A 27,076-nucleotide genomic window follows, 5' to 3' on the forward strand; every position below is an offset into this window, starting at 1 on the left:
AAACAGTTGTATTTACTTACTATCGTATAATTACATCAAACCTCACCCTTAATCCTGCACATAAATCTACACATATAGAAAGAATCTGAAGATTTTCAAGCCCTGACTTGGATACCCCTCAATGGTTCAGTCCGTACCTTGGTATGGGGAACCCCAACTGCCAATTAACACCCTACAATGTGCAATCTCTCTCCCATCTCTCAGTCTTGGGTTTTTTTTTGGGAAAGACCAAGGAAGCTGGCCTATTGAAAAACAGCACAGATATTTTAAACTGTCCTCTCTCTGGCAATCTTTTATATTCTTCTGGAAAAAAAAACTCTTTGTATTTAAATACAAATGTTTTATTTTTTTTAAATGTTCATTATTCCTCCCGTTGGGAGTTCATTTGACATTAGAAGTTGTGCAGGTTAACAGTTGCAAATCACACACTTTGTAAACTAGTGGAAGCTGTGAGGCTCGGTGTGTCTCACACCGTCACTTTCACCGCCTCCTTGGTTCTACATTAAGCAGCTTCTTGTGCACAGCGCCTTTTGCCATCTACTTGTCTCTGTTAAACCTACCAGCAAATGAAAACAAAACTGCACTGCGCCGAGCTCACGGACAGGCTTGCGGCAAAGGAAGGGCTGGGCGCCTCCTGGCGAGGAGCAAGAGGTGGCAGAGGGTTAAAAGCGGGGGGCAAAGTGCCCTACCTTGGCTGCTTTTTAAAAAAAAAACACCTGCCAGTCTTCCGTGACGTGGAATTATTTCCTTAAAGATCGTTTGAAGGATGGAGGTGCAAAATACAGTTGAAAGCACGAGGAGAGAAGGTAAGGTAGGGTAAGCAGCAATTATTTGACACCAAGCTTGGAAGGTGGAAGACTGAGGGAGGTTTGAGGTCTCAGGAAAGAGCGAGATGGTGTGATGGTCTGGATTTCAAGCTTGGGATGGACAAGAGTAGGCAATAAAATGGGCCAGGGGACCAGAGGGAAATATAAATTTAAAACCTGCCCTCCTTTCCCACCGCAAGAGTCTGCAGAAAAGAGACAAGAGTACAGCAGGCTGTACGGCACACTACAGCGATACTGGAGGTTACAGGAAGTTGCCATGGTGGTGTGAAGCTGGAGCTATAACACTATGGAGGCTTTCAAGGATGTTCGTTAACAATCGGCAACAGAGCAACCGTTTGGAGCAGGATAGAGGAGGGGAGGCATACTGAACAAAGGCAAGGTGGGGGTGGGGAACAAAGAGGTGGAACCTCAAATTCCTTTTATTGGGCAAAGGGAGAATGCCCACTCTGTGGGGGCAAACACACTGAAGGAGAATTCCCAACCCCTTGCCCCCCCCCACCACCCCTTCTGTCACCATCACAGCAGGCACACTCCATACAAAGTCAGCGATTACAGGACAGAGGAGAAACCTTGTATGCAAGACATAAAAACATTACTGGTTGAGGAGGAACATTAAAGAGCACTATTGGCAATGATAGGAATGGAGGAACTCCAAGGGTCAGTAGGTGCCCATTGATGGGTCAGTACCTGCCCCTGACGGGTCAGTAGGTGCCCACTGACAGGTTAGTACCCACCACCGATGCAACAGTGAGGTCGCTGTGGGTACCAGGCAGTGATAGGATAGTGAGGAATGCTACGGGTCAGTATCTGTCAGTCATGGGACAGAGGGGTTTCTGTGGTTTAGTGCCAGTCAGTGATGGCGGAGGAGGATAGCCATGAAACAGTAACCAGCAGTAATGGGTCAGCAGGAACCTTAAGCAAGAGAGAGTGATGGCATTTACCTGTAAAATCATTTTCTCCTTTAACTAACCCGAGACACTTCTAGTGTACCTGTACTGGGGTTTAGCCCTGTAGCACAATCCCAGCTGTGCATTATTTCTGTGCAATGTGCTCCCAGGAAATACTTTTTTTATCAAGCTAATTCTTGCCCAACTCCTCCTATTTGATAGGTGTTAGCTCTGCTGGGGAACACTAGCCAATTTTGCCCTCCCCAAGTGGCTAATGATAGTGACCCTACTGGCATCCTGGCTGGAAACAGTTAATTCAGTGCAGACTGGGGACTGTACCTGCGGCCTCTTGGCCTCAACCAGCTGAGCAATCAAGGAGTAAACACAGGTATTGAGACAAACATTCAAGTTGTTACCATTCAGCTATTCCCCCATAATAATTCCTGACCTACAGAGAGCACGGCCCAACAGTGCTGAGACACACACATCGAACGAGGGATCAACCCGCATTCTGTCGGGCTCCTGCTCAAGTGTTACCCCGCGGGGGCCTGCGGCTTCACAATGTACAATCCAGAGATGTCTGGACACATGCGACACCCCTCCAGCCGGACAGACGGAGTACGGGCGATAGGCCGCACAGGAAAAGTGTACACATTGCATCAAAGTACCTCTTCATTGCAGCCTGGCAGTGCCCAGTCTCTCTCATCAATGAGTGGCAGCATTTACAGGCCTCGATCCTGACCTTGGGCATTCAGCAGCTGGGTGACTGGAGGCCACTGAAGGCGAGTCGCTCGCTCCAGGGGTTCACTGGCGGGGGAAATGTTTTGTTGGCGATGGAGGATTTGAACCAGGAGCCAATTACAAGACCACACGAACCATGAAGGAACTGCAAGACTTAACAGAAACCGCTGTTCCACAGAGCGCGACGGGTCTGTGTTTCCAGCTCCCAGCTCCCAGCTCCCTTTCCGGCACTCCATTATCCTGCTGTACTCCGCTTGCCCAAACACCCCTGCTTTTCCCTCCCTACTCTGTATTACAATCGTTAAGGTTTCCAGTGTGTCAATACGATGCCCTTTTACACACACACACACCCACCCCCGTGGGGACTACACGGAGTGAATCATGATGGCGTGCACACTATTGTTTAAAAGAAATTGCAGAATTTTCTTTTCTGATTTCTCCCAAACTCTCTGGCTGCTAGATATTGTGACGGATATTGATAATTACTATATTATTTCATATTATGTACTGACTGATCTCCTGGGAGTCAACTGGGGATCATCTCACAGTAAATGATGCACCCCCTACCCCTAAATATGGAATGAAGCTACCTCTCAAACGCCAGTACAAGTCTTGCGTTTAGCCTGCATCAAAGGGTCAAAAATATTTTCAAACGGCAGATATTTTGTGCTGGTTTTTTCTGACTTGGAGCTCGAAACTGACAAGCACCCGCCAATCTTCAAACCTTCCTCACCGGCACAGATTAAACACTGATTGACCTCGGGTTGTGTTTAGTTACAGCAATTAGACCGTGCAGTCTTAAAGGGACAGGCTACCGCAAAACACTGCTTCAACTTAATAGCAGTACAATACGTTGCGCATTCCATAGTATAACACTCCTGTCATAAAACAGTGCATCATCTGACTTACCGTGAGCAATGGCACAGGAGATCTGCTAGCAGATATATTTTTTAAAAAACAACTTAATTTATTAGAGCAATTTCAAGGCTGCACCCTGCGATTAGATTCCAGCCTGTAACTCAATCCTAGGTGTCTGTGATTCTGTACATAAACGACCCGAACCCCTCGATTAGATTCCAGCCTGGAACTCACCAATAGGTTGCCTGGTGTTGTGTACGGCCTTCCCCGGTACACGCCAGCGATGGAATTAACTGTCAGCACCGATTCAGAGTACTTGCTACAGCAGGCCTAGTGTGCTTGCCAGGGTACCTGTGAACTCTCTCACACACACACACACACACACACTCACAATATTTGCTCAGTTACCAGAACGAACGAGGTCATCTGCTCAGAGTTGCCGAGTTTGCTTTGCTTTATCCTACAGGGGTGGGTTATCACACTTTACACACTGCGCTCGAGACCACACATGGTGCGGAATGAAATGTGCTTATTTATATATTCGTTAATCGTTAAATGTCAAGGTGCACTTTCTTCATCATTTCAGTCTTCATCTCAGCTGAAAGTTTTTTTTTTAAAAACAAAGAAATGGTTGCTTTCTCTTGCGTGTTTTTTTTTGTCGTCAGGAATGTTGTGTCCAACAGGCCGCTCAGTTATACATGTGCGGGACAGGCAAGGCATTGTCTGATTGTCTCCTCTCTCAGGTTAGGTCACTTGGCCCAACATCACCGGCCAGGGCTCCCTAAAAGAAACCTAAAGAGGTCGGATTTTTTTTGGGGCGGGGGGGAAGAAAGAGATAAAAGAAAAAAAAGATTAAATCTTTCCTGTTGTAATGATAGAAATGTAAAGAGATCAGTCCGACAGGCGGGTTAAGTAACAGCAACTAAACATCACTCTAACATTCCCGTTCAGATATTTGGACTGGCTTCTAATTGCCTCCCGCTTGATTACTCCTTTATTCTGCTGGAAGGCACAGGCCTGCTTGGACACAAATGTGTGGGCACAGCCGCCCTCTTGCACCTCACCGGGGGTAACGGTAGCGAGTGCGGGCAGGCGATCCGATGACGGAGGTCATCAGAGGTCAGGCTGATCCCCACCCCCCCCCGCGCCCTCCCTGGAGGTTACATGACTGCTGGCGGGGGGAGGAGGAGGAGGAGGAGGAGGTGTCCAGTCACAATGCTCCAACCATAATAATGTGTGGGGCAGGCTTGATGGACCAGCTGGTCCTTTTGTCCCCGTCTCCTGTTGAGCAGATCTCCCAACCGGGAGCTTGCTGGGTGAATGTATTCTATGGTGTGAAGCTACACCACACGGACCAGAGGGTTAGGGTTAAGGTCGCCGGCTCAGTTACTGGCCTCTGCTGAGTTGGCTAATCCTAGATGGGGGGGCAGCAGCCCTACAATAGAACGCCAGAGGGTTGAAGGAAGCTCATTTCTTTGCATCCCCTCCCACTCCCCACCTTAACCTACAGGATAGTGACCAGGAACCAGAACCCTGGATGATTTCCCCCTTCCCTCACTCGGGAATCGTGGCCCGTTGCGACACTCCAATAATCCTCTGGTTGAAATCAGCTATTGCAGCACAGACTGCCAATGGAACCTGGTCCCTATTGCACAGCTATTCACTAGGTAAGTGGGCCAACCAGTCCCCGTCTTGGGGCCCATCCCCTCCTTCCACCCCCCACCCCCAGTAAAAAGACTGGACTTTCATTGATGATAACCCACCACATATCCCATACGTACCATTCTCCCCGAGCGCTGACAGCCTCCCTCCTCACGAGACGCTTCCTGTCATCGAGGGGTTTGGCCAGGGCTTGGATCACCCGGGCTTTATGTGGCAGGAGCTGCAGAGGGGAAGGTACATTTTTTAAAAAAGTTACGTACAAACCTGGCTTCCACACAGAAGAAAACTGCAGTGCAATGGAACACCACGGGGAATGACTCCGTCTGACTGCTCCACACAGCAACATCACCAGTGTTGGCTCATCAACATCTTCGATTAAGAGAACGCGTTTACAATTTTGTCAGAAAAACTGAACAGATGAAATCTTCGCAAATGCATTTATGGCGTCAGTATGAACGGCAGCCAAAGAATCGCTACCCAACATGTACAATACGATCAATTATACTGTGCATGTTCTTTTTTTTAAAAAAAAAAGTGAATTGGTACAATGGTGAGTTTAATCATCATGTACAGTGACATGAGGGTATCGCACTGGGCTACCCCACACACCACCAGTCTGGGCTCCCTTATTAATGGGGCAGCACTGCTGAGTCGTCCTTTGGCTGAGATGTTAAATTGCAGCCCCGCCTGGTCCAGTGGGTGTTAAAGATCCCCAGCACGATTTGAAGAGAAGCGAGGAGTCCCCGGACAACACTCCCCCCACCCCCTCAATCAGCATCAGCAAAAAGAAAAAGGATGAATTCATCCCATTGGTGTTTTGGGATCGTGCTGTGCACAAAATGTCTGCCGACTTCACTCGCATAACTGGAACCAAAAGGAATTAACTGCACGTGAGACACTTATAGAGACGATAGGCTTCCATATAAACGCAAGTCTAATGGGTAACGCAACACACTGACTAATTATACAAATCTTACCACGTGCGAGGGCAGCTTGATCAGGGCATGGAGACACTGCAAGGAGGCAATACGGACCTTCTGCAATTAAAACACACACAAACCAGTCAGTGAGGAGAGGCCAACCTTTTCAGCAAGGCACTGATACACTACTGAATCATTAATGCCACGGCACCTGTACTCTGACCATGAACGAGACACAAGTAAACCTAGGGCACAAACCCAGGTGCTGTGGCTCTACGATCGGGATCGCACGCTCTTGGGGAGAAGGCGGTTAGCAAATCGAAAAGCTGAAGTCTCCCAACACTGGCTCAACTGGTCGGGGCACAGAGCATCTGACGCACGCAAAACCTTGGCTGATGAGCCTCCCGATGCTCACTGTCTGGGCTCACACACGATGAATGACCACAAGGGGCGATATAATGGCCCCCCCCACCACACAAATAGAACTGTAGCCCAGAGAGGAGCCGGCAGCTACCGGAGGGCCAACCAACTGGAAAAGGAGGAAGTCTGACTGGACGCACTGCGCGAGATCATGTGCTTCTTATTAACCCGCTGTGTGGAAATAAGGGGAAAACTGAAATTTCAGATTCCGCCCCCCCCACCCCGCCCCCCGGCAGAATCCGAGTCATGTCACCTATCCTCAACGAGCCAGGAGTGAACATGTTCTCGGGCCTCCCTTACTCTACCGCGGGCAATGCACGGCTACGGGTACAGCCAGAGCACACCAGAGAGGCGACTGGCTTTTCAATATTTACCTCTTCTTTTTGGGAGGGGCAAGAGGGAAGGGCTTCAGATGGATGACAAAATTATCCGGGGTTTTGACAGAGTAAATAAGGAGAAACTGTTTCCAGTGGCAGGAGGGTCAGTAACCAGAGGACACAGATTTAAGATAATTGGCAAAAGAAGCAGAGGGGGAGATGAGAATACATTTTACACAGCGAGTTGTGATGATCTGGAATGCGCTGCCTGAAAGGGCGGTGGAAGCAGATTCAATAGTAACTTTCAAAAGGGAATTGGATAAATACTTGAAAAAGAAAAATTTGCAGGGCTGTGGGGAAAGAGCAGGGGGAGTGGGACTAATTGGATAGCTCTTTCAAAGAAACAGCACAGGCACAATGGGCCGAATGGCCTCCTTCCGTGCTGTAAGATTCTATGGAGAATTACACGTATAAATCCCCAACACAAAAAGTTTCCTTTCTATAAATGCCTTTCCTGGTATGGAAAGGCTCGCCCCTTCCTTCCCCATCTCCTCCCCCTGTCTCTAGGCCTAACTATAGCCCAGAAAACAAGACCAAATAAGCCACTTTAGCCTTCTGACCCGCAATGCTCCCAGTGCAAGCATAGAAGGCAAGAAACCCTAATGGGCCAAATCACTTTGCAATCAAAGTGGACAACGGCCTTATAAAATATCTGTGAATGTAAGGTCTTGAGAACCAAATAAAAAAGAAACCTATTTGAAAAGAAAACGTCCTTCACCTCGAGGGGTCCCAGATTTCTGTTCACGAATAAACCTGGGGGAAGAGTCAAGGACAACAAGGTTGGAAGGAGTTAAATTACATTATCAAATGCTTTGGTTCCTGATCAAAGCCACAATGCCCCAGTTCTCTGTACGTACCATGGCAGGGCTAGTAGTTAGACTGAGCAGTTTGCTCACTAAGGTGTCGATGTGCATGCTCATGATCTGTGGGGCGTCCAGTAACAGAGGATGCAAACACCCCAGAGTGCACAACTGGACCACCTGGTCTGTGCAGGACAGGGCCTCCAACAGCAGGGTCAGCAGCTAGGAAAGGAAGAGCAGCAACCGTTAAAATCAGCAAACACCAAACACACGCCCGTCCGATCCACCCCCCACCAAACACACGCCCGTCCGATCCACCCCCCACCAAACACACGCCCGCCCGATCCACCCCGCACCAAACACACGCCCGCCCGATCCACCCCGCACCAAACACATGCCCGTCCGATCTACCCCCCCACCAAACACACGCCCGCCCGATCTACCCCCCACCGAACACACGCCCGTCCGATCCACCCCCCCACCAAACACACGCCCGTCCGATCCACCCCGCACCAAGCACACGCCCGCCCGATCTACCCCCCACCGAACACACGCCCGTCCGATCCACCCCCCCACCAAACACACGCCCGTCCGATCCACCCCGCACCAAGCACACGCCCGCCCGATCCACCCCCCACCAAACACACGCCCGTCCGATCCACCCCCCACCAAACACACGCCCGTCCGATCTACCCCCCACCAAACACACGCCCGTCCGATCCACCCCCCACCAAACACACGCCCGCCCGATCTACCCCCCACCGAACACACGCCCGTCCAATCTACCCCCCCACCAAACACACGCCCGTCCGATCCACCCCCCCACCAAACACACGCCCGTCCGATCTACCCCCCCACCAAACACACGCCCGTCCGATCCACCCCCCACCAAACACACGCCCGTCCGATCCACCCCCCACCAAACACACGCCCGCCCGATCTACCCCCCACCAAACACACGCCCGTCCGATCTACCCCCCCACCAAACACACGCCCGTCCGATCCACCCCCCACCAAACACACGCCCGTCCGATCCACCCCCCACCGAACACACGCCCGTCCGATCTACCCCCCACCGAACACACGCCCGTCCGATCCACCCCGCACCAAACACACGCCCGTCCGATCTACCCCCCACCGAACACACGCCCGTCCGATCTACCCCCCACCGAACACATGCCCGCCCGATCTACCCCCCCACCAAACACACGCCCGCCCGATCTACCCCCCACCGAACACACGCCCGTCCGATCCACCCCGCACCAAACACACGCCCGTCCGATCCACCCCGCACCAAACACACGCCCGTCCAATCCACCCCCCACCGAACACACGCCCGTCCGATCCACCCCCCACCAAACACACGCCCGTCCGATCTACCCCCCACCAAACACATGCCCGTCCGATCTACCCCCCCACCAAACACACGCCCGTCCGATCTACCCCCCCACCAAACACACGCCCGTCCGATCTACCCCCCCACCAAACACACGCCCGTCCAATCCACCCCGCGCCAAGCACACGCCCGTCCAATCCACCCCGCGCCAAGCACACGCCCGTCCAATCCACCCCGCGCCAAACACACGCCCGTCCAATCCACCCCGCGCCAAGCACACGCCCGTCCAATCCACCCCGCGCCAAGCACACGCCCGTCCAATCCACCCCGCGCCAAACACATGCCCGTCCAATCCACCCCGCGCCAAACACACGCCCGTCCAATCCACCCCGCGCCAAACACACGCCCGTCCGATCTACCCCCCCACCAAACACACGCCCGTCCAATCCACCCCGCGCCAAACACACGCCCGTCCAATCCACCCCGCGCCAAACACACGCCCGTCCAATCCACCCCGCACCAAACACACGCCCGTCCAATCCACCCCGCGCCAAACACACGCCCGTCCAATCCACCCCGCGCCAAACACATGCCCGTCCAATCCACCCCGCACCAAGCACACGCCCGTCCGATCCACCCCGCACCAAACACACGCCCGTCCGATCCACCCCGCACCAAACACACGCCCGTCCGATCCACCCCGCACCAAACACACGCCCGTCCGATCCACCCCGCACCAAACACACGCCCGTCCAATCCACCCCGCACCAAACACACGCCCGTCCGATCCACCCCGCACCAAACACACGCCCGTCCAATCCACCCCGCACCAAACACACGCCCGTCCAATCCACCCCGCACCAAACACACGCCCGTCCGATCCACCCCGCACCAAACACACGCCCGTCCAATCCACCCCGCACCAAACACACGCCCGTCCAATCCACCCCGCACCAAACACACGCCCGTCCAATCCACCCCGCGCCAAGCACACGCCCGTCCAATCCACCCCGCGCCAAGCACACGCCCGTCCAATCCACCCCGCACCAAGCACACGCCCGTCCAATCTAACCTGCACCAAACACGCGCCCATCCACTACATTCTGGCCAATAATAAATAATGGCCATGACACTGGGGAGAACTCCCCTGCTCTATGAACAGTGCCATGGGATCTTTAACATCCACCTGAGGGGGCAGACGGGGCCTCGGTTTAACGTCTCATCCGAAAGATAAAAACCATAGCAATTGCAGATCAACGCATGACCACACAACAGAGTCGAGGTGATCCTTAACACATACCACAGACTGTGGGGAGATTAAAAAGGTCGGGAAGCCCATCATTATCCCCGTCATAATAAAAGGCACCTAAAGGAGTGGCCCCAGTAGCGCTGGGGTAAAGGAGCCCCTTGAGTTGGCTGATCTCAATCAGGGCGACAGTAAGGGGCACAACAACTGACCTCAGCTAGGGATGGGGGGCAAACATAAAACAAACCAACCACGGTTCTTGCTCTTAATGGTAGCGCAGTCAACCCAGTTGGAAAATGCGTTAACGCAGATATCAGGTGCAGATATGACCAGGCGTGGCTACTATGCTCCCCACGGTCGAATATCTTGCTGCCACTCACTGTCCAGGCTCACTGGAGCGAAGTACCAGTGCGCACCCTATGCCTGTGAACTCGTACAGTATACTTTCAGGAGAGGAGAAAATTAGAAGGGGGTGGAGATAATTAACTACAGTATAAATTTTAGACAGGTGTAAACTTTGAACGTCCAAGCTTCTTGGCTTTGGGGCACCTCCAAGGCTAAAGTTAAAGTTTAAAAATCTATGGTCCCATTAGTTTACATATGTCTCAAGTTGCTGATAATAACAGATCTTGGCATTCCCGATTTAGGATTTATGCTCAGCAACATGAACAGCCCTTTCCAGACCTCTGGGCAAAACAGGACAAACCAGCGAGTGAGAAATCTACATCGCTGGAGGCTCATGGCCCCGATTGCCAGGGATTGGGAGCTGAATGTGGCCCATAGCTCACGGTGTGGTCACCTCTTGTCCTGTCAAAACGCACGGTCACCAGTTCCAAGCGGCTGGGGAGGGTCACCCTGCCACTTCTGATTGGTGTAGCACAGGGTCGGGAGAAAGCAAGGAAGTGGGGGTTTAAAAAAAAAACCACCAACACCGTATAACCACAAGGCGGCAACGATCAGATTACGGACAGGGTGAGGACGCCTGTATTCTAGAACGGTTGGTTACAACGACACAATGCCCCAGAGGAGGAAAACGCCTGTACTGACCGACGGGAGCTCTGTCATCAGGACCTGCTTCGGGAGGCTGTTCAGCACGTGGGAGAGCGCCTTCAGGTAGTTCGACTTATGATCTGTAACAAACCAAACCCATCGGGACATAGTTAGAGCGTGCCAGTACCAGGGGCGAGCATACCGGCCGCCGGGACGCAGCGCGGGCGCTCCACCGGCCGCCGGGACGCAGCGCGGGCGCTCCACCGGCCGCCGGGACGCAGTATAGTGTGCCCATGTGCCCAGATAGAAGGTCCTAACGTAAACTTCACCCTATCCCCTTCTTCCAGATGTCGATTGACCTGCTCTGCGTCCCCATTCCTTGAACCGGAGAAGGTTCCGATTGAGACTGAAGCCACCGCTCACCTTTGCCGGCCGAATGGAAGCCCTGGACCAGTTTGGGGACGTTCTCGGTGAAGAACCGCTGCCGGTACATGATGCGGATGTCAGCGTGAGTGGCCTTGTTCAGGACGTCTGTGGAATCACTAACCAACAGGGAGAATCCGCCTGCCGCCTCCGTTCCCAGGTCAGGGTCTGTTAGCAGCTCCATCAGCTGGGAGGGAGGGAGGGAGGGGGATTGAAGTGAGTACGACGGGGAAAGGGAACAGACACAAGAGAGGTAAGTAAGCAAAAACGCTTCAAATTAAATAACAGATCAGAGTAGCTACACGTTGAGAAACTCTGCTTTACCTTGTCAGTCAGAGTGGCGGCCTGAGCATGATATCGCAGCACAAGAGATTTCGTTAACTGGGGAAACAATACAAAACCAGAGGAAGATTGTTATACAGGGCGGAACACTGTACCTCGTGGGGGAGCAGGCAGGGGGGGGCACATAATGCAACTGGCAGCGTCAAGAATGCCAGAACGGTACAACAAAAAGGACCCAAGCTCAGTAGAGGGAAGGTGAACAGACGGCCTAAAATTAACCAGTTCACACGGTGGGCAACCAGTGAATGAGACAGACTGCCTGGAGAGGCACTGGAGGAGGGTGGTGTTGGCAAATTCAAGGAGGAACCAAATCATAGAATCTTACAGCACAGAAGGAGGCCATTCGGCCCATCCTGCCTGTGCTGGCTCTTTGAGAGAGCGATCCAATTAGTCCCACTCTCCCCTGCTCTTTCCCCATAGCCCTGCAAATTTTTCCATTTCAAGTAGATGTCCAATTTCCTCACTCAGGTGCCCATTCTTCACATGCAAATCGGCGGGATATTCAACCACAGTGGGCATCACAGGCCAGCCTGAGCCTATCCTATCCTCTCCCAATGTCCACATGCTAATTGGGGGAGGCTGTTCGGCCCATCGTGCCTGTGCCAGCTCTCTGAAAAAGCCACCTACTTACTCCCATCCACCTGCCCTTTCTTCAGACCAGTCTAAATTTTTAATTCTCCGCTTCCCTTTTAAAAGCCATTATCAATTCTGCTTCCTTTGCAGTTTCTGGTAGGGAACTGCAGGTCCCTGTGTAAAGAAATCTCTAACCTCTCCCACTGAACAGCAACTGGGTGCAGGAACCCTGCTGATTTTCTTTCCTCCCCCCACCCCCACCCCCCCACCTTAACCCAAGGATGCAGAGGCCAACTGAAGCACCTGTACCTCGGTCCGGCTGAATTTACTACCTAATGTGTCAGCCGTGGCTCAGTGGGTAGCTCTCTCGCCTCAGAAGGTTCTGGGTTCAAGTCCCACTCCAGTGACTTGAGCACATAATCCAGGCTGACACTCCCAGTGGACAGTCGGACTGTCTGTCGGAGGTGCCGTCTTTCGGATGAGACGTTAAACCGAGGCCCCGTCTGTCCTCTCAGGTGGAAGTCAAAGCTCCAACGGCACTATTTTGAAGAAGAGCAGGGGAGTTCTCCCCGGTGTCCCGGCCAATATTTATCCCCTCAACCAACATCGCTTAAAAAAAAATTATCTGGTCGTTATTTCATTGCTGTTTGTGGGATCTTGCTGTGCGCAAATTGGCTGCCGCGTTTCCTACATTACAACAGTGACTACACTTCAAAAGTACTTCATTGGCTGTAAAGCGCTTTGGGACGTCCAGAGGTCATGAAAGGCGCGATATAAATGCACGTTCTTTCCTTCTTTCTAATTACCATCGCCGTATAAATTCCTTACCCACAGCAGCAGGGTGAATATCCGTGTCCGGCTGGCGGACTGCGAACAATCGCCTGCGTTCCTCTGCAAACCGCTGTCTATCTTTTTCAGCACATCCTGTAGAATGGAATCCAACTGCTCACCTACACACAAAGGAAGAGAATAAATGGCAAGCACATCGCGCCACCTTGGTGCCCAGTCTCAGCTGTGGTTCCCTCTTGTGGGAGATGGTGAGGGGAAGCCAAGAAGCAGACAAATTAATTATTTTCCCTAGAAAGCCTAAAGTCTGTCCTAAGCTGGCACAGGTGCCTTTAAGGGGAATCTAGATGAGGGAGAAAGGAATAGAAGGCTATGCAGAGAGGGGGAGATGAAGTCGGGAGGGAGGAGGCTCGTGTGGATCGTAAATGCCGGCATAGACCAGTTGGGCTGAATGGCCTGTTTTTGTGCTGTACATACTATGTAAGAGCTGTCGAGAGAGGGCAAGTTAGAATCTCAGAATCTTCCAGCACAGGAGGTGGTCAGGCAGTTTAGTTTCTATCGCAAAAGCCGACTCAGGGATTTATAGTGGAACAATGTTGACAGGAAGTCTGTGCATGCACAAGATTTTTTGATAAATTACAGACCGAGAAACCTCAGGCTACCATGCTGGTCACCACCAAGGTTGAAATGATTAGGAGAGAGGACAAAGTAAATAAGGAAGTTGAGAGCAAGATTAGGTTTTAAAAACCTGCAGATTGAAGGAGAAGAGGAGGACGAGTTATCCGCAGTTTTGAGGCCCTGGAAAAGACCGAGCTGAAGTAGGAGATGCTTCACTGAGTCTTCGCTTCACCTCGGTGAAGATATAAGGAGAGGAAGAGTGTGTCGCAACACCCATGTGAAGCTTCAGAAAAAGGAGGGAAGCTATTATTCACAGGACGTTGGGAACCTCTTAACTGTTGCTTGCCGCAGATGTATTTAATATTAGGCGAGGACAGGACTGGGCTCAACTGTGATTTCCCCTTCATTGCATAAGCAATGAATTCTCACTGTCTAGATAACATGAACTTAGGAAAGCAACAAACAAGAAAATCAAGCAATCCCGCTCCTCCCATGCCCCATGTACACTCCACCCATTTAAATCTCCTCCCACAGCCCACGAACACTCTCCCATATCATGGAGTCTCCCCACCCATTTAAATCTTCTCCCACAGCCCATCTCTTCTATTTTCTTAGGGCTGTGGGCTAAGTAACTTATAGCATAAAACTAAACTTTAAAAAAAAACTAAACTTAATTTAGTTATAGCAAGCAGCGTTTTTTTAGTGAACCAAGGTCCCTAGTGTAGTTTAAATTACTCTTAATTTAGAGAATGTTAAGGAGTAAACTCCTTAAAGGGAGTAACTAACGAGCTTAATCTAAGGCAAGTCATGGCAGCAGAGCTCGCACCGGTGATATGCTCCTCCTGCGCTATGTGGGAAGTCATGGACACTACCGGTGTCCCTGGCGACCATGTGTGCAGGAAGTGTGTCCAGCTGCAGCTTCTGGCTAACCGCATTTCAGAGCTGGAGCTGCGGGTGGATTCACTGTGGAGCATCCGCGATGCTGAGATTATCGTGGATAGCATGTTCAGTGAGGTGGTCACACCGCAGGAAAAGATTACACAGGCAGAAAGGAAATGGGTGACCGCCAGGCAGAGTAAAAGGACTAGGCAGGTAGAGCAGGAGTCCCCTGGGGCCATCTCCCTCTCAAACGATATACCGCTTTGGATATTGTTGGGGGAGATGGCTTAGCAGGGGAATGCAGCAAGAGCCAAGTTCGTGACACCATGAGTGACACAGCTGCACAGGAGGGGAGGAAAAAGAATGAGAGCGCAATAGTGTTTGGGGATTCCATCGTAAGGGGAACAGGTAGGCGTTTCTGCGGCCGCAGACGTGACTCCAGGATGGTATGTTGCCTCCCTGGTGCTAGGGTCAAGGATTTCACAGAGCGGCTGCAGGACATTCTGAAGGGGGAGGGTGAACAGCCAGAGGTCGTGGTCCATATTGGTATCAACGACATCGATAATAAAAGGGATGAGGTCCTGCATGCAGAATATAGGGAGTTAGGAAATAAATTAAAAAGCAGGACCTCTAAGGTAGTAATCTCAGGAGTGTCACGTGCTAGCAAGAGCAGAAATAGGAGAATAGACCAGATGAATGCTTGGCTTGAGAGATGGTGTAGGAGGGAGGGGTTTAAATTCCTGAGGCATTAGGACCGATTCTGGGAAAGGCGGGACCTGTACAAGCTGGACGGGTTGCACCCAGCAGAACTGGGACCAATATCCTCGCGGGGGCATTTGCTAGTTCTGTTGGGGTGGGTTTAAACTAGTATGGCAGGGGGATGGGAACCAAAGAGCGGGTACAGATAGGACAAATTCAGACCAGGAAATGGGAAGTAGAAAAGCAGTTAGTGACATAGTTAGTGACTCAGAAAGGCAAAAGAAGCAAAAGATTAAATACTGTTCAGCTCAGGAATTTGATGGGGTTAAAGGGTATATACTTCAATGCAAGAAGTATTACAAACAAAGCAGATGAGCTAAGGGCACAGATAGACACATGGCAGCATGATACCATTGCTATAATGGAAACCTGGCTTAAAGAGGGGAATAATTGGCAGCTCAATATCCCTGGATATAGAGTTTTCAGGCAGGATAGAGTGGGTGATTTAAAAAAAAGGAGGGGGGGGGTAGCATTATTGGTTAAAGAATCAATTACAATTGTGAGAAGGGATGATATGCTAAATGGGTCATTAATCGAGGCCATATGGGTTGAGCTAAGAAATAAAAAAGGGGCAGTCACACTACTAGGAGTGTACTATAGACCCCCGAATAGTGAAAGGAAGATACAAGAACAAATATGTAGGCAAATTTCTGAGTGCAAAAATAAGAGGGCAATAATAGTAGGGGACTTCAACTACCCTAACATCAACTGGGATTCAAACAGTGTGAGGGGCACAGAGGGCACAAAATTCTTGATCGGTGTCCAGGAGAACTTTTTTAGCCAGTACGTGACAAGCCTAAGAGGGGATCCAATTCTAGACTTAGTCCTGGGAAATGAAGATGGGCAAGTGGGTGACCATATTGGGGATAGTGACCACAATTCAGTTAGTTTTTGCATTATTATGGAAAAGGACAGAGTTAAATCAGGAGTAAATGTTTTAAATTGGGGGAAGGCAAATTTTACAGAACTAAGAGGTGATTTGGCAAAAGTGGACTGGACACAACTACTTGAGGAGAAATCAGTGGCAAGCCAGTGGGAGGCACTAAAAAGTGAAATTCTACGGGTACAATGCAGACACGTCCCCTCAAAGAAAAAGGGTGGCACTGCCAAATTTAGAGCCCCCTAGTTGTCTCGAAGTATACGGGGCAAGATAAAGCAGAAAAAGAAAGCTTATGACTGTCACAGAAAACTAAATACCGCAGAAAGCCGAGAGGAGTATAGAAAGTACAGGGATGACGTAAAAAAGGAAATAAGGAAAGCAAAGAGAGGGCATGAAAAAATATTAGCTAGTAAGATTAAAGAAAACCCAAAGATGTTTTATCAGTACATTAAGAACAAGAGGATAGCTAAGGAAAAGGTGGGACCTATCAGGGATGATATGGGTAACTTGTGTGTAGAAGCAGAGGATGCGGGTAGGGTTTTAAATGAATATTTTGTCTCCGTATTCACAAAGGAAAGGGATGACCCGGACGTAGTAGTTAAAGAGGAGAGGTGTGAAATATTGGATAAGGTAAACATAACGAGAGAGGAAGTACTAGAGGGACTGGAATCCTTGAAAGTTGATAAGTCACCAGGGCCGGATGGATTGTTTCCTAGGCTATTGAAGGAAGCCAGGGAGGAAATAGCGGATGCTCTGAGGATCATTTTCCAATCCTCACTAGATACAGGGGAGGTACCGGGGGACTGGAAGACTGCAAACGTAGTACCATTGTTTAAAAAGGGTACGAGGGAAAGACCGAATTATAGGCCGGTCAGTCTTACCTTGGTGGTGGGCAAACTATTAGAATCAATACTGAGAGATAGGATAAACTGTCACTTGGAAAGGCATGGTTTAATCAGGGATAGTCAGCATGGATTTGTTCAGGGAAGGTCATGCCTAACAAATCTGATTGAATTCTTTGAGGAAGTGACAAGGAGGATTGATGAGGGTAGTGCAGTGGATGTTGTCTACATGGATTTTAGTAAGGCATTTGACAAGGTCCCACATGGCAGACTGGTCAGAAAGGTAAAAGCCCATGGGATACAGGGAAATGTGGCAAATTGGATCCAAAATTGGCTCAGTAACAGGAAACAAAGGGTAAAAGTCGATGGATGTCTTTGTGAATGGAAATCCGTTTCCAGTGGTGTGCCACAGGGCTCAGTGTTGGGTCCCTTGCTGTTTGTGGTATATATTAATGATTTGGACTTAAATTCAGGGGGCATGATTGGCAAATTTGCAGACGACACAAAAATTGGCCGTGTCGTTGATAGTGAAGAGGATAGCTGTAGACTCCAAGAAGATATCAACAGGTTGATGGAGTGGGCGGAAAAGTGGCAAATGGAGTTCAACCCGGAGAAGTGTGAGGTAATGCACTTAGGGAGGGCAAACAGTAAAAGGGAATACGCAGTAAACGGGACTATATTGAGAGGGGTAGAGGAAGTGAGAGACCTTGGAGTGCATGTGCACAGGTCCCTGAAGGTGGCAGTACAGGTAGATAAGGTTGTGAAGAAGGCATACGGAATGCTCTCTGTTATTAGCCGAGGTATAGAGTACAAAAGCAGGGATGTAATGATGAAACTGTATAAAATGCTGGTAAGGCCACAGCTGGAGTATTGTGCGCAGCTGGAGTATTGTTTCCCCTAGCGGAGAGTTCAAGAACTAGAGGACATAGACTTAAGCTGATTGGCGGAAAGATTAGAGGGGACATGAGGAAAAACTTTTTACCCAGAGGGTGGTGGGTGTATGGAATTTGCTGCCCAAATTGGTGGTAGAGGCAGGGACCCTCAACTCTTTTTAAAAGTACTTGGACCTGCACCTAAAGTGCTGTAAGCTGCAGGGCTATGGACCGGGTGCTGGAAGGTGGGACTAGAATGGGAACCTGGTTGTTCTTCAAGCTGGTGTGGACATGATGGTCCGAATGGCCCCCTTCTGTGCTGTATCTTTTCTATGGTTCTATGTACACTCTCCCCACCCATTTAATCTCCTCCCACAGCCCATGAACACTCTCCCCTATCATGGACTCTACCCACTCATTTAATTTCCTCCCACAGCCCTTTGGACTCCAGCTATGAAAGGTGGTGGATGCGAGGGGATCTAATGGGGATACAAGATGCTAAAGTGAAATCCTGAGCACAATTTCAAGATAAACCAGAACTGTAAGGCAAAGGGACATGGGTACAAAATTGGAAAATAAGCAACTTCATAACTGATGTCAGGAAGCACTTCTTCACACATAGGGAGCAATTAATATTGGGAATGGTCTCCGGGTAGGGGAGTGGAGGGAAAACTCTGGAATTATTCAAGGGGCCACTGGACTCGCTATCCATCCTCTCTACCATTGTACATAATTGCAGCCACAGTTTGCCAATCTACAGAATCCACTGCAGCAACTCACCACAGAAACTTACACAGCACCTCTCCCTCCTGCAACCTCCATCACCGAGAAGGTGAATCGGGAACAACAGGTTGGTTTGGATCGCTCAGCTTCTGGCCGTGTGAAAAGACTTACATACCCAGTCCCCCTCCTCACCTGCAGGATACTTGTTGATGAGGCCGGCCAGGCATTTGGCAGCAGACGTGTAAGTGAATCGGTGGTTGCTGGTACAACACAGCTCCATCAGATGTCCCAGTAGCCTCTCCTGTTGGGGCACCACTACCTGCAATGCATAAGAATTTCAGTACCTTAATGATTAGTGATTTGGTAAAACTCAATCAACCAGATCGAATTCAGGTTTTTCCTGTCTCCATCGAGAGGAAGCGAGCCAGTAACCCATCACCAAGACCACCTACTTCCACCTCTAACATCGCCCTTCTCCGCCCCTACCTCAGCTCATCTGCTGCTGAAACCCTCATCCATGCCTTTGTTACCTCGAGACTTGACTATTCCAATGCTCCCCTGGCTGGCCTCCCACCTTCCATAAACATGAGCTCAGTCAAAGCTCTGCTGCCCGTATCCTAACTCGCACCAAGTCCTGTTCATCCATCACCCCCTGTGCTCGCTGACCTACACTGGTTCGCGGTCAGGCAACGCTTCGATTTTAAAATTCTCATCCTTGTTCACAAATCCCTCCATGGTCTCGCCCCCATCTTATCTCTGTAACCTCCTCCAGCCCTACAACCCTCAGAGATCTCTGCGCTCCTCCAATTTTCATCGGCGGCCGTGCCTTCAGCTGCCTTGGCCCTAAGCTCTGGAATTCCCTCCCTAAATCTCTCCACCTCTCTACCTCTCCTCCTTTAAGATGCTCTTTAACCAAGCTTTTGGTCACCTGTCCTAATATCTCCTTATGTGGCTCGGTGTCAAATTTTGTTTGATAATGTCTCCTGTGAAGCGCCTCGAGATGTTTTACTACGTTAAAGACGCTGTATAAATGCAAGTTGTTGTTGCAGTGGGATTAGAAATTTAGTACCTTGTTTACACTCAGTCAGCATTGATCACTTCAAGGTTAGGAACAGCACCGATTAATTGCATGCAAAATTGCCTCTACACTACCCCAAACGCTCCCAGGGCAGGTAAACACGGGTTAAATACAGAGTAAAACTCCGTCTACACTGCCCCAACAACGTGGTTTAAACCCCAACCTCGGAAGTGTGGCACCTGTGTGACATTTACACGTCCCACAGTCGCCATCCTTGTGGGCTCTGAAACGGGGACTGGCAATTTAGTGCCGGCCCACAAACATTTTTCGTCGCGTGGACTCATGTTAACCATTCACCTCGTGGCTCTGGGCTGGTATCCAAGCAGGGTCAGGAGGTGTTGAGCGATTGCACCTCCCAGCTCCAAGGAGGGAAGGACATTCTATTGATTGCGATAATGTCACATGGCTGGGTCGGGTGGGATACTCACATTCTTTGGCAGAGAGCAAACAGCAGCCTGAAGGAGTGCAATCAACTGAGTCTGTGGCCACGGAGAGTCAGGCGGCTGGAAAGAAAGAAGAAAAAAAAAAGTTACATCGTTTCCCTGCAATCTGAACATTCAGACTACCCAATTCTTTATGACAACACAGAGAGAATGAATTCAAAACCTGGTGCTGGGGGAGGCTGACTGGCCAGTGCCTCAGCCCCATTGTGTCAAGAATTAGCCCTCCAGTTGGGCAACGGGAGGGGAGAAGTAGGCAACCTTCAACTTCAACTCACTGTCTTATATAAAGGATGAATTTTTTGCTCAGGGATGTTTGTATTGGGGTTTGGAACACTTCCATTTCAGAAACCCTGCGCCAGCATCGAGCACTCCCCAGGTCAGATGAAGAATAAAACTCCCTCGACTCTGCTCCAACAAGGTGCCTCTGTACTAACGGAGAGTGCGCTGCTGTGCCAGTGTGACATTGCATCAATCTCTCACACTAGCCATCCCGGGGTCTCCCCGAGTCAGACTGCAAATTCGGAGCCTCTTTAGGGGCAGTTTTTGTGCTGTAGGCCAGTGGACAAATGGAATGGACCGAGACTGTCCCGAAACGGAGTTTGTCAAGTTTTGTGCAACCATTAAATGTCAGGGTTTATAAGGATGTGGGAGTGGTGAATTCGTCCTGTGTCTCCCGACCCGCTGAGGTTCTGAGCAAGACCGAACCATCGCGGGGAGCTAGCATGCGGAAGCATGACCTTCCAACCAAGGAAGGGCGGAGAGGGGGAAAGAAAGACTAAGGGCCAGTGACCCTCACTCCCCCTTTCCAGCTACTCTTACCATCCACTACTTGCTGTTTATCAAGTCACTGGTGCAGAGGTCTGGGAGCAACTCCAGCCAGATCACTTGGTGAAAAAACCTGGCCTGGGGGAAGGAAAGGAAAGGGGTGAAGCAGAAGGATAATTACCTTCCGCAATTTTCTGGCATCCCCTCAGCTCCCAAAGACGATGTTCCTTTATCGGGTAAAGTTCCACAGGCAACATTTGCTCTCAGTACCTTGCCCAAGTGGCCATTCTACATGCGAACCTCGACAGCGGTACACCAAACAGGCTATTCGACTGTAGAAGCTGCGCCCGGCCCTGTCCATACACTCGCTTTCCATTAGAGGTCACTGGGGGAACGATCAGGAGCAGGGACCCCTGGTCAACGTTTATCCGTCCCCTTCCTTAACCCGATCCCTACCACTGCCCCAGCTGAAATGAGCTGACTCAGTACAGACTGAAGGTCAGACCTGGAACTTTTCTGGTTGGTACGGTTCAGCTACTCACTGCATAAACCGAGGGCAGCGAACAGCTTGTCAAAGTGAAATGATGGGTTCTGAATTCAACGTCACCTTAATGTGCTTTACATGCAGTACCAAGAAACACCCCATGGTGGTGCTGCTGAACAGTTAGTAATATTTCATGATGTGGAGATGCCGGTGATGGACTGGGGTTGACAATTGTAAACAATTTTACAACACCAAGTTATAGTCCAACAATTTTATTTTTAATTCCACAAGCTTTCAGAGGCTTCCTCCTTCGTTCACCTGACGAAGGAGGAAGCCTCCGAAAGCTTGTGGAATTAAAAATAAATTTGTTGGACTATAACTTGGTGCTGTAAAAGTAATATTTCAGGCACTCTCCCCAGCAACTTCTATTTATTTATTTTAAAGCCGCCTTCTTCAAACTCTGACAAAAAGAAACAGGCTGAGATGCTGTCCTATATCCCAAGGGGTCGAGAATATGAAGGGGAGGAAGTTATGTTTCAGTTGCTTAGAGCCTTGGTCAGACCCCGTCTGGAATATAGTAGTGTTCAGTTCTGGGCACCGCAACTCTAAGAATATATTGGCCTTGGAGGGGGTACAGCGCAGACTCACCAGAATAACACCAGGGCTAAAAGCTTAAGCTAGGAGGACAGGGTGCATAAACTAGGCTTGTATTCCCTTGATTGAGGTGATCTGATTGAGGTGTCTATGATAAAGGGATTTGATAGGATAGAGAGAAACTATTCCCTCTGGTAGGGGAATCCAGAACAAATGGGTACAATCTTCAAATTAGAGTCAGGCCATTCAGGAGTGAAATCAGGAAGCACTTTTTCCACACAAAGAGCAGTGGAAATCTGGAACTCGCTCCCCCAAAAGGCTGTGGATGCTGGGGGGACAAATGAAAATTTCAAGACTGAGATTGATAGATTTTTGTTAGGTAAGGGGATCAAGGGATGCGGGAGCAAATGCGGATAGATGGAGTTAAGATACAGACCAGCCACAATCTAATTGAACGGCAGAACCGGCTCAAGGGGCTGAATGGCCTCCTCCTGTTCCTGTGCACTCTCCACAGCCACTAACAGTAAACCTGTAACATATCTGTGACACAGCCACTGGACAGACTGAGGCCCTGAATGCCCGTCCCAATGGCTCGGCGTTGAAGATCCCACGGGAATTACAACTGGCCAGGATTCCGGGAGCCCCTCTATGGGCGTCAGGCTGGCGTGGGATTGGGCTGGGCTTCGATGGCATTGCAGCTGAACAGCCGGCCGACGCTCACTGCTCACGTGGGCAGAATGGGCCCTAGAGCTGAGGTGCCATAGAGCAGCGGAACCAGTGGTATTGTACCTCAGTAAGGAGCTCATGCAAGACATTCTCAGGAGGATCGGTAACCAGAGGACACAGATTTAAGGAAATTGGCAAAAGTGGGGGTGAGGGAAAGACTAGGATAAATTTTTTTACGCAGCGAGTTGTTACGATCTGGAATGCGCTGCCTTAAAAGGTCAGTGGAAGCAGATTAAATAGTAACTTTCAAAAAGGAATTGGATAAATACTTGAAAAGGAGAAATTTGCAGGGCTGTGGGGAAAGAGCAGGGGAGTGGGACTAATTGGTTAGCTCTTTCAAAGAGCCAGCACAGGCACGATGGGCCGAAAGGTTTCCTTCTGTGCTGTATGATTCAAGAACATTAGCAAGAAAGCATAGGAGTTACTCACTTGAAAAGGCTGGAACTTTCTGGAAAGGTTATTTTCAGGCAGGAAGGAGATGTCCCCATCAAGATACAAGGCCACAACCTGGGAGATTGTTCTAGAAGCTAGTCTAGGAGGGAAAGAAACCATTTTTTTTGTTCAAGCTTCTACACACACAGGAGCGATGATTACTACAGCCGCCAGATAAGAATTGGGCTGCCCTGTTATTGGTCAAGACCCAGGTTTAAAAAAAAACGCAGCAGTAGTTTCTTGTTAAAAATTCATTCTCGGGATGTGGGTGTCGCTGGCAAGGCTGGCATTTATTGCCCATCCCTCATTACCCTGAGGTGGTGGTGGGGGGCCGCCTTCTTGAACTGCTGACAGCAGTTTGATACAACTGAGTGACTTGCCAGGCCACTTCAGAGGGCAGCTAAGAGTCAACCACGCTGGTGTGGGACTGGAGTCACCCATAAGGCCAAGATCGGGGTAAGGACGGCAGGTTCCCTTCCCTAAAAGGGACATTAATGAACCAGCTGGGTTTTTACGACAATCCGACAGCTTCATGGTCACTTTTACTGAGACCAGCTTTTTAAAAACTGAATTCAAATTCTCAAACTGCCATGATGGGATTTGAACTCACCTTCTCTGCGTGCACAAAAGGCCAGAGATGAAAGGAAGGCAATAAGCACCGTTGCCAATTTTAAGAGAATTCGCAAAAGAACCAGAGGGGAGGGGAGGAGAATTTTTTTTTTTTTTTTTTATATAAACGCAGCGAGCTATGATGATCTGGAATGCGCTGCCTGAAAGGACGGTGGAAGCAGATTCAGTCGTAACTTTCAAAAGGGAATTGGATAAATACTTGAAAAAGAGAAATTTGCAGGTCTATGGGGAAAGAGCGGGAGGGGGCGGTGGGAAGGGGGACTAATTGGAGAGCTCCTTCAGAGAGCCAGCACAGGCATGATGGGCTGAATGGCCTCCTTCTGTGCTGTTCAATCCTGTGATAAACTCTGACACCGGAACTGCTGAGGGAACAGGTCGGTGTGGGTTGAAGCGTTTGGGGCACAAGCTGCTGACGACACTGGGCGCCTGCGACTCGGGAGCGAGCCAGGGCAAAAGGATGAGGACTCTCCAGGGTCCAAAGGGGATGGGAAGCTGGGGCCTTAACAGAACCGAGAAACAGGAAATAACAAATTCCGCTGGAGGGAAGGAACAGGAAAGGAACAGACTGTCCCAAGTCTGATTTCAACGTGGAAACCCGTGCTGCTTTACAGATTCAGAAGGAAGTGCGTTTGTACAAGGATTGCAAACCCCGCTCCTTCCACCCATTGTTTACTCCACGTAGAAACTTTTGTCTCTGTGTGTCCAGAACAAGTGCAAGAGGAGACAAATACTTGCTGGTGCACGAGGGAAAGGGCTCAGGCTGCCACGTCACCCCAGTGGTGAGCTTGCACGCCAAGTGCTGGCAGACCGTCTGACTGCGGTGGGTGCTGGGGTAACAGGTGAAACAGCAGCATTCCATCCCGTTGTTTCGACATTCCCACTCTTCAGCACGTGTGAGGACCGAGTGAACAGGATCGGGGATTTTCACAGGACAACAACTTGCATTTAGATAGAGCCTCTAACGTAGCAAAATGTCCCAAGGCGCTTCACGGGAGCGCAATCAGACAAAAAACTGATTCTGAGCCAAAGGAGACGACTTTAGGACAGGCGGCCAAAAACTGCCCATTTCTTTCACCTGCGTTATTTTTTTTTTGTCGTCCTTGGTAACCTCACCAAAATAAAGCTACTGAGAGATCCCAGGGTTGAGGAAAACCACCTGTCGCAGGATTTACAATTCACTCAGTCAGTATCCTTTCCTACATTAACAAATGATTTTTAAAAATAGCGACTTACTCTGTATGCCTGTGACTGTAGGCAGTGCTGATCACAGACCCCAACGCTGCGATGACCTGCTCCTCACACAGGATGCCAAGCGACGTTTCAGAGTCACATCCTACAGCAGATGCTTAAGAAAATTCGACAAATAAAACTCACATTTCTTCATTGTCACAGGCATTATTAATAATCTCCCTCCCCTCCAACTAAAACTCAAAATTATATATATTGAGAGAGAAAGAGAATCGTTGTTGGGAGGGGGGAGGGGGTTAGTACATCTCATCTCAAAGACAGCATCTCTAACAGTGCAGCACTGGGAGCGTCGGCCTTCATTACTTGCTCGAGTCTCTGAAGTGGGGACGTGACTCCACGACCTTCTGTCTCGGAGGCAAAAGAGTGCCCCCCACGGCTGTAAAGAGATAAGAGTCTAGCGCAGTGACGGTTTAGCCTTCCCTCCCTGTTGACCCTTCCCTCCGTGCAGCACTGTGGCTATGATCTTAAAGAGCCCAGCGGAAGTGTGAGTGAACCCATATTCTATCACTACTGGCTCTCCCCACACTGTGGTGCTACCCCCCATCGGCTAGAAAGTTTTATTTCATATTGAGCTAGATAGAGAGAGAGAGAGAGAGAGAGAGAGAAAAAACAAGCAAAAGAAAGCGAGCTGCGAAAACGCAAACGGAAGGTTAACTCCCGCGACGGCCAAGTGGGCAAAAACCTACAGCTTGCCGAAGTCCCAGGTTCGATTCCCAGTCTGTGCTGAGTTAGCTGATCTGTTCTTGACTCCAAAACAAAAAAGATAAACTACTGCGTATTAAAAAAGAAGCAAGTTAAAATAGAAATGAGAGAAAGAAGGGGGGTGGGGGGGAAGTGTTAGTTCAGGGTTAAAGTGCACACGAGGGTTGGGCTCAATACCCCCCCCAGCAGTTCCACATTATTACTGGATCAATAGTCAAAAGCTTTGAAAAGGGAAGTGAATAAATATTTGAAAATAAGAATTTAAGATGGAAGTGAGTTGGACTAAATGGATAGTTATCTCAGAAACCCAGCACAGGCGTCATGGGCTGATTAGCCTCCTTCTGTGCCAGTGGAATCAAGGAAAAACATGCTTAATATTTTCTTGCAGCTGTATTATTCAGTACAATATAAGATGGAAGGCTGATTTATCAGAAAAGTAAACTGTCCCCCTCTCCTGCCCTGATAGGAGTGCCGAGGGTACTTCACGTTGCTCGTTTGTGTTTGGGTGAGAGTATGAGGTGAAGCTTATACCCGCACTCCTTCCAGGTGAAACAGCGGTTTACTTGTACTTCTTTCAATTTACTACACAGTATCCGCTGCTCACGACGCGGTCTCCTCTACATTGAGGAAACCGAATGCAGACTGGGTGCTCGCTTTGCTGAACGCCTTCGCTCAGTCAGCAAGCGTGACCCTGACCTTCCAGTTGTTTGCCATTTTAATTCTCTGTCCCATTCCCACCTCAGCCTCCTAACACTGTTCCAGTGAAGCTCGAGGAACAGCACCTCATCTTTCCATTAGGCACTTTACAACCTTCTGGACTCAACATTAATTTCAATAACTTCAGATCATAACCACTGCACCCATTTTTTTTTTTTCGGGCATCGACCTGAAACGTTAACTGTTTCTTTCTCCACAGATACTGCCTGACTTGCTGAGTTTTTCCAGTGTTTTCTGTTTTTATATTATATGGGGTGAAGCTTACCTTGCACTGCTGCCTGGACGGCCAGCCCCAGCAGGCAGGGGACCACCATTTGGTGAAAGTACTGGCTGCTCTCTCCGGCATCCTGACAGTGTTCAGCCACCCGCTGCAGGCTCCGACAGCTCAGGACCGCCACTTCGCTTTCAGCGCCTGTACTCCCTGCAAGAGAAAGGGCGACGCAGTTAGGCACGTCCCATCGCTAGGATGGTGGAGCTTCAATATATGGTGCCATCG

The 27,076-nt window shown here is 49.8% G+C and overlaps 1 protein-coding gene across 1 annotated transcript in view; it reads right to left on the reverse strand.

The window, feature by feature from the left end:
* Positions 1–319: 319 nt before the first annotated feature.
* Positions 320–27,076, reverse strand: part of mms19 (MMS19 homolog, cytosolic iron-sulfur assembly component) — a 62,491-nt gene continuing 35,734 nt past the window's right edge. The window contains exons 19-31 of the mRNA XM_068002025.1: positions 26,846–27,001; positions 25,147–25,258; positions 23,281–23,383; positions 20,268–20,342; positions 18,954–19,080; positions 13,231–13,352; positions 11,812–11,868; positions 11,488–11,674; positions 11,122–11,204; positions 7,550–7,714; positions 5,953–6,012; positions 5,095–5,195; positions 320–4,105 (exon numbers count right to left, since the gene is read on the reverse strand). Coding sequence (XP_067858126.1) covers positions 4,078–4,105; positions 5,095–5,195; positions 5,953–6,012; positions 7,550–7,714; positions 11,122–11,204; positions 11,488–11,674; positions 11,812–11,868; positions 13,231–13,352; positions 18,954–19,080; positions 20,268–20,342; positions 23,281–23,383; positions 25,147–25,258; positions 26,846–27,001 — 1,376 coding nt within the window. The 3' untranslated portion in view covers positions 320–4,077. The remainder of the gene's footprint in view (positions 4,106–5,094; positions 5,196–5,952; positions 6,013–7,549; positions 7,715–11,121; positions 11,205–11,487; positions 11,675–11,811; positions 11,869–13,230; positions 13,353–18,953; positions 19,081–20,267; positions 20,343–23,280; positions 23,384–25,146; positions 25,259–26,845; positions 27,002–27,076) is intronic.

The sequence above is a fragment of the Heptranchias perlo genome, chromosome 21 (genome assembly GCF_035084215.1).
Source record: "Heptranchias perlo isolate sHepPer1 chromosome 21, sHepPer1.hap1, whole genome shotgun sequence".
Classification (NCBI taxonomy): domain Eukaryota; kingdom Metazoa; phylum Chordata; class Chondrichthyes; order Hexanchiformes; family Hexanchidae; genus Heptranchias; species Heptranchias perlo.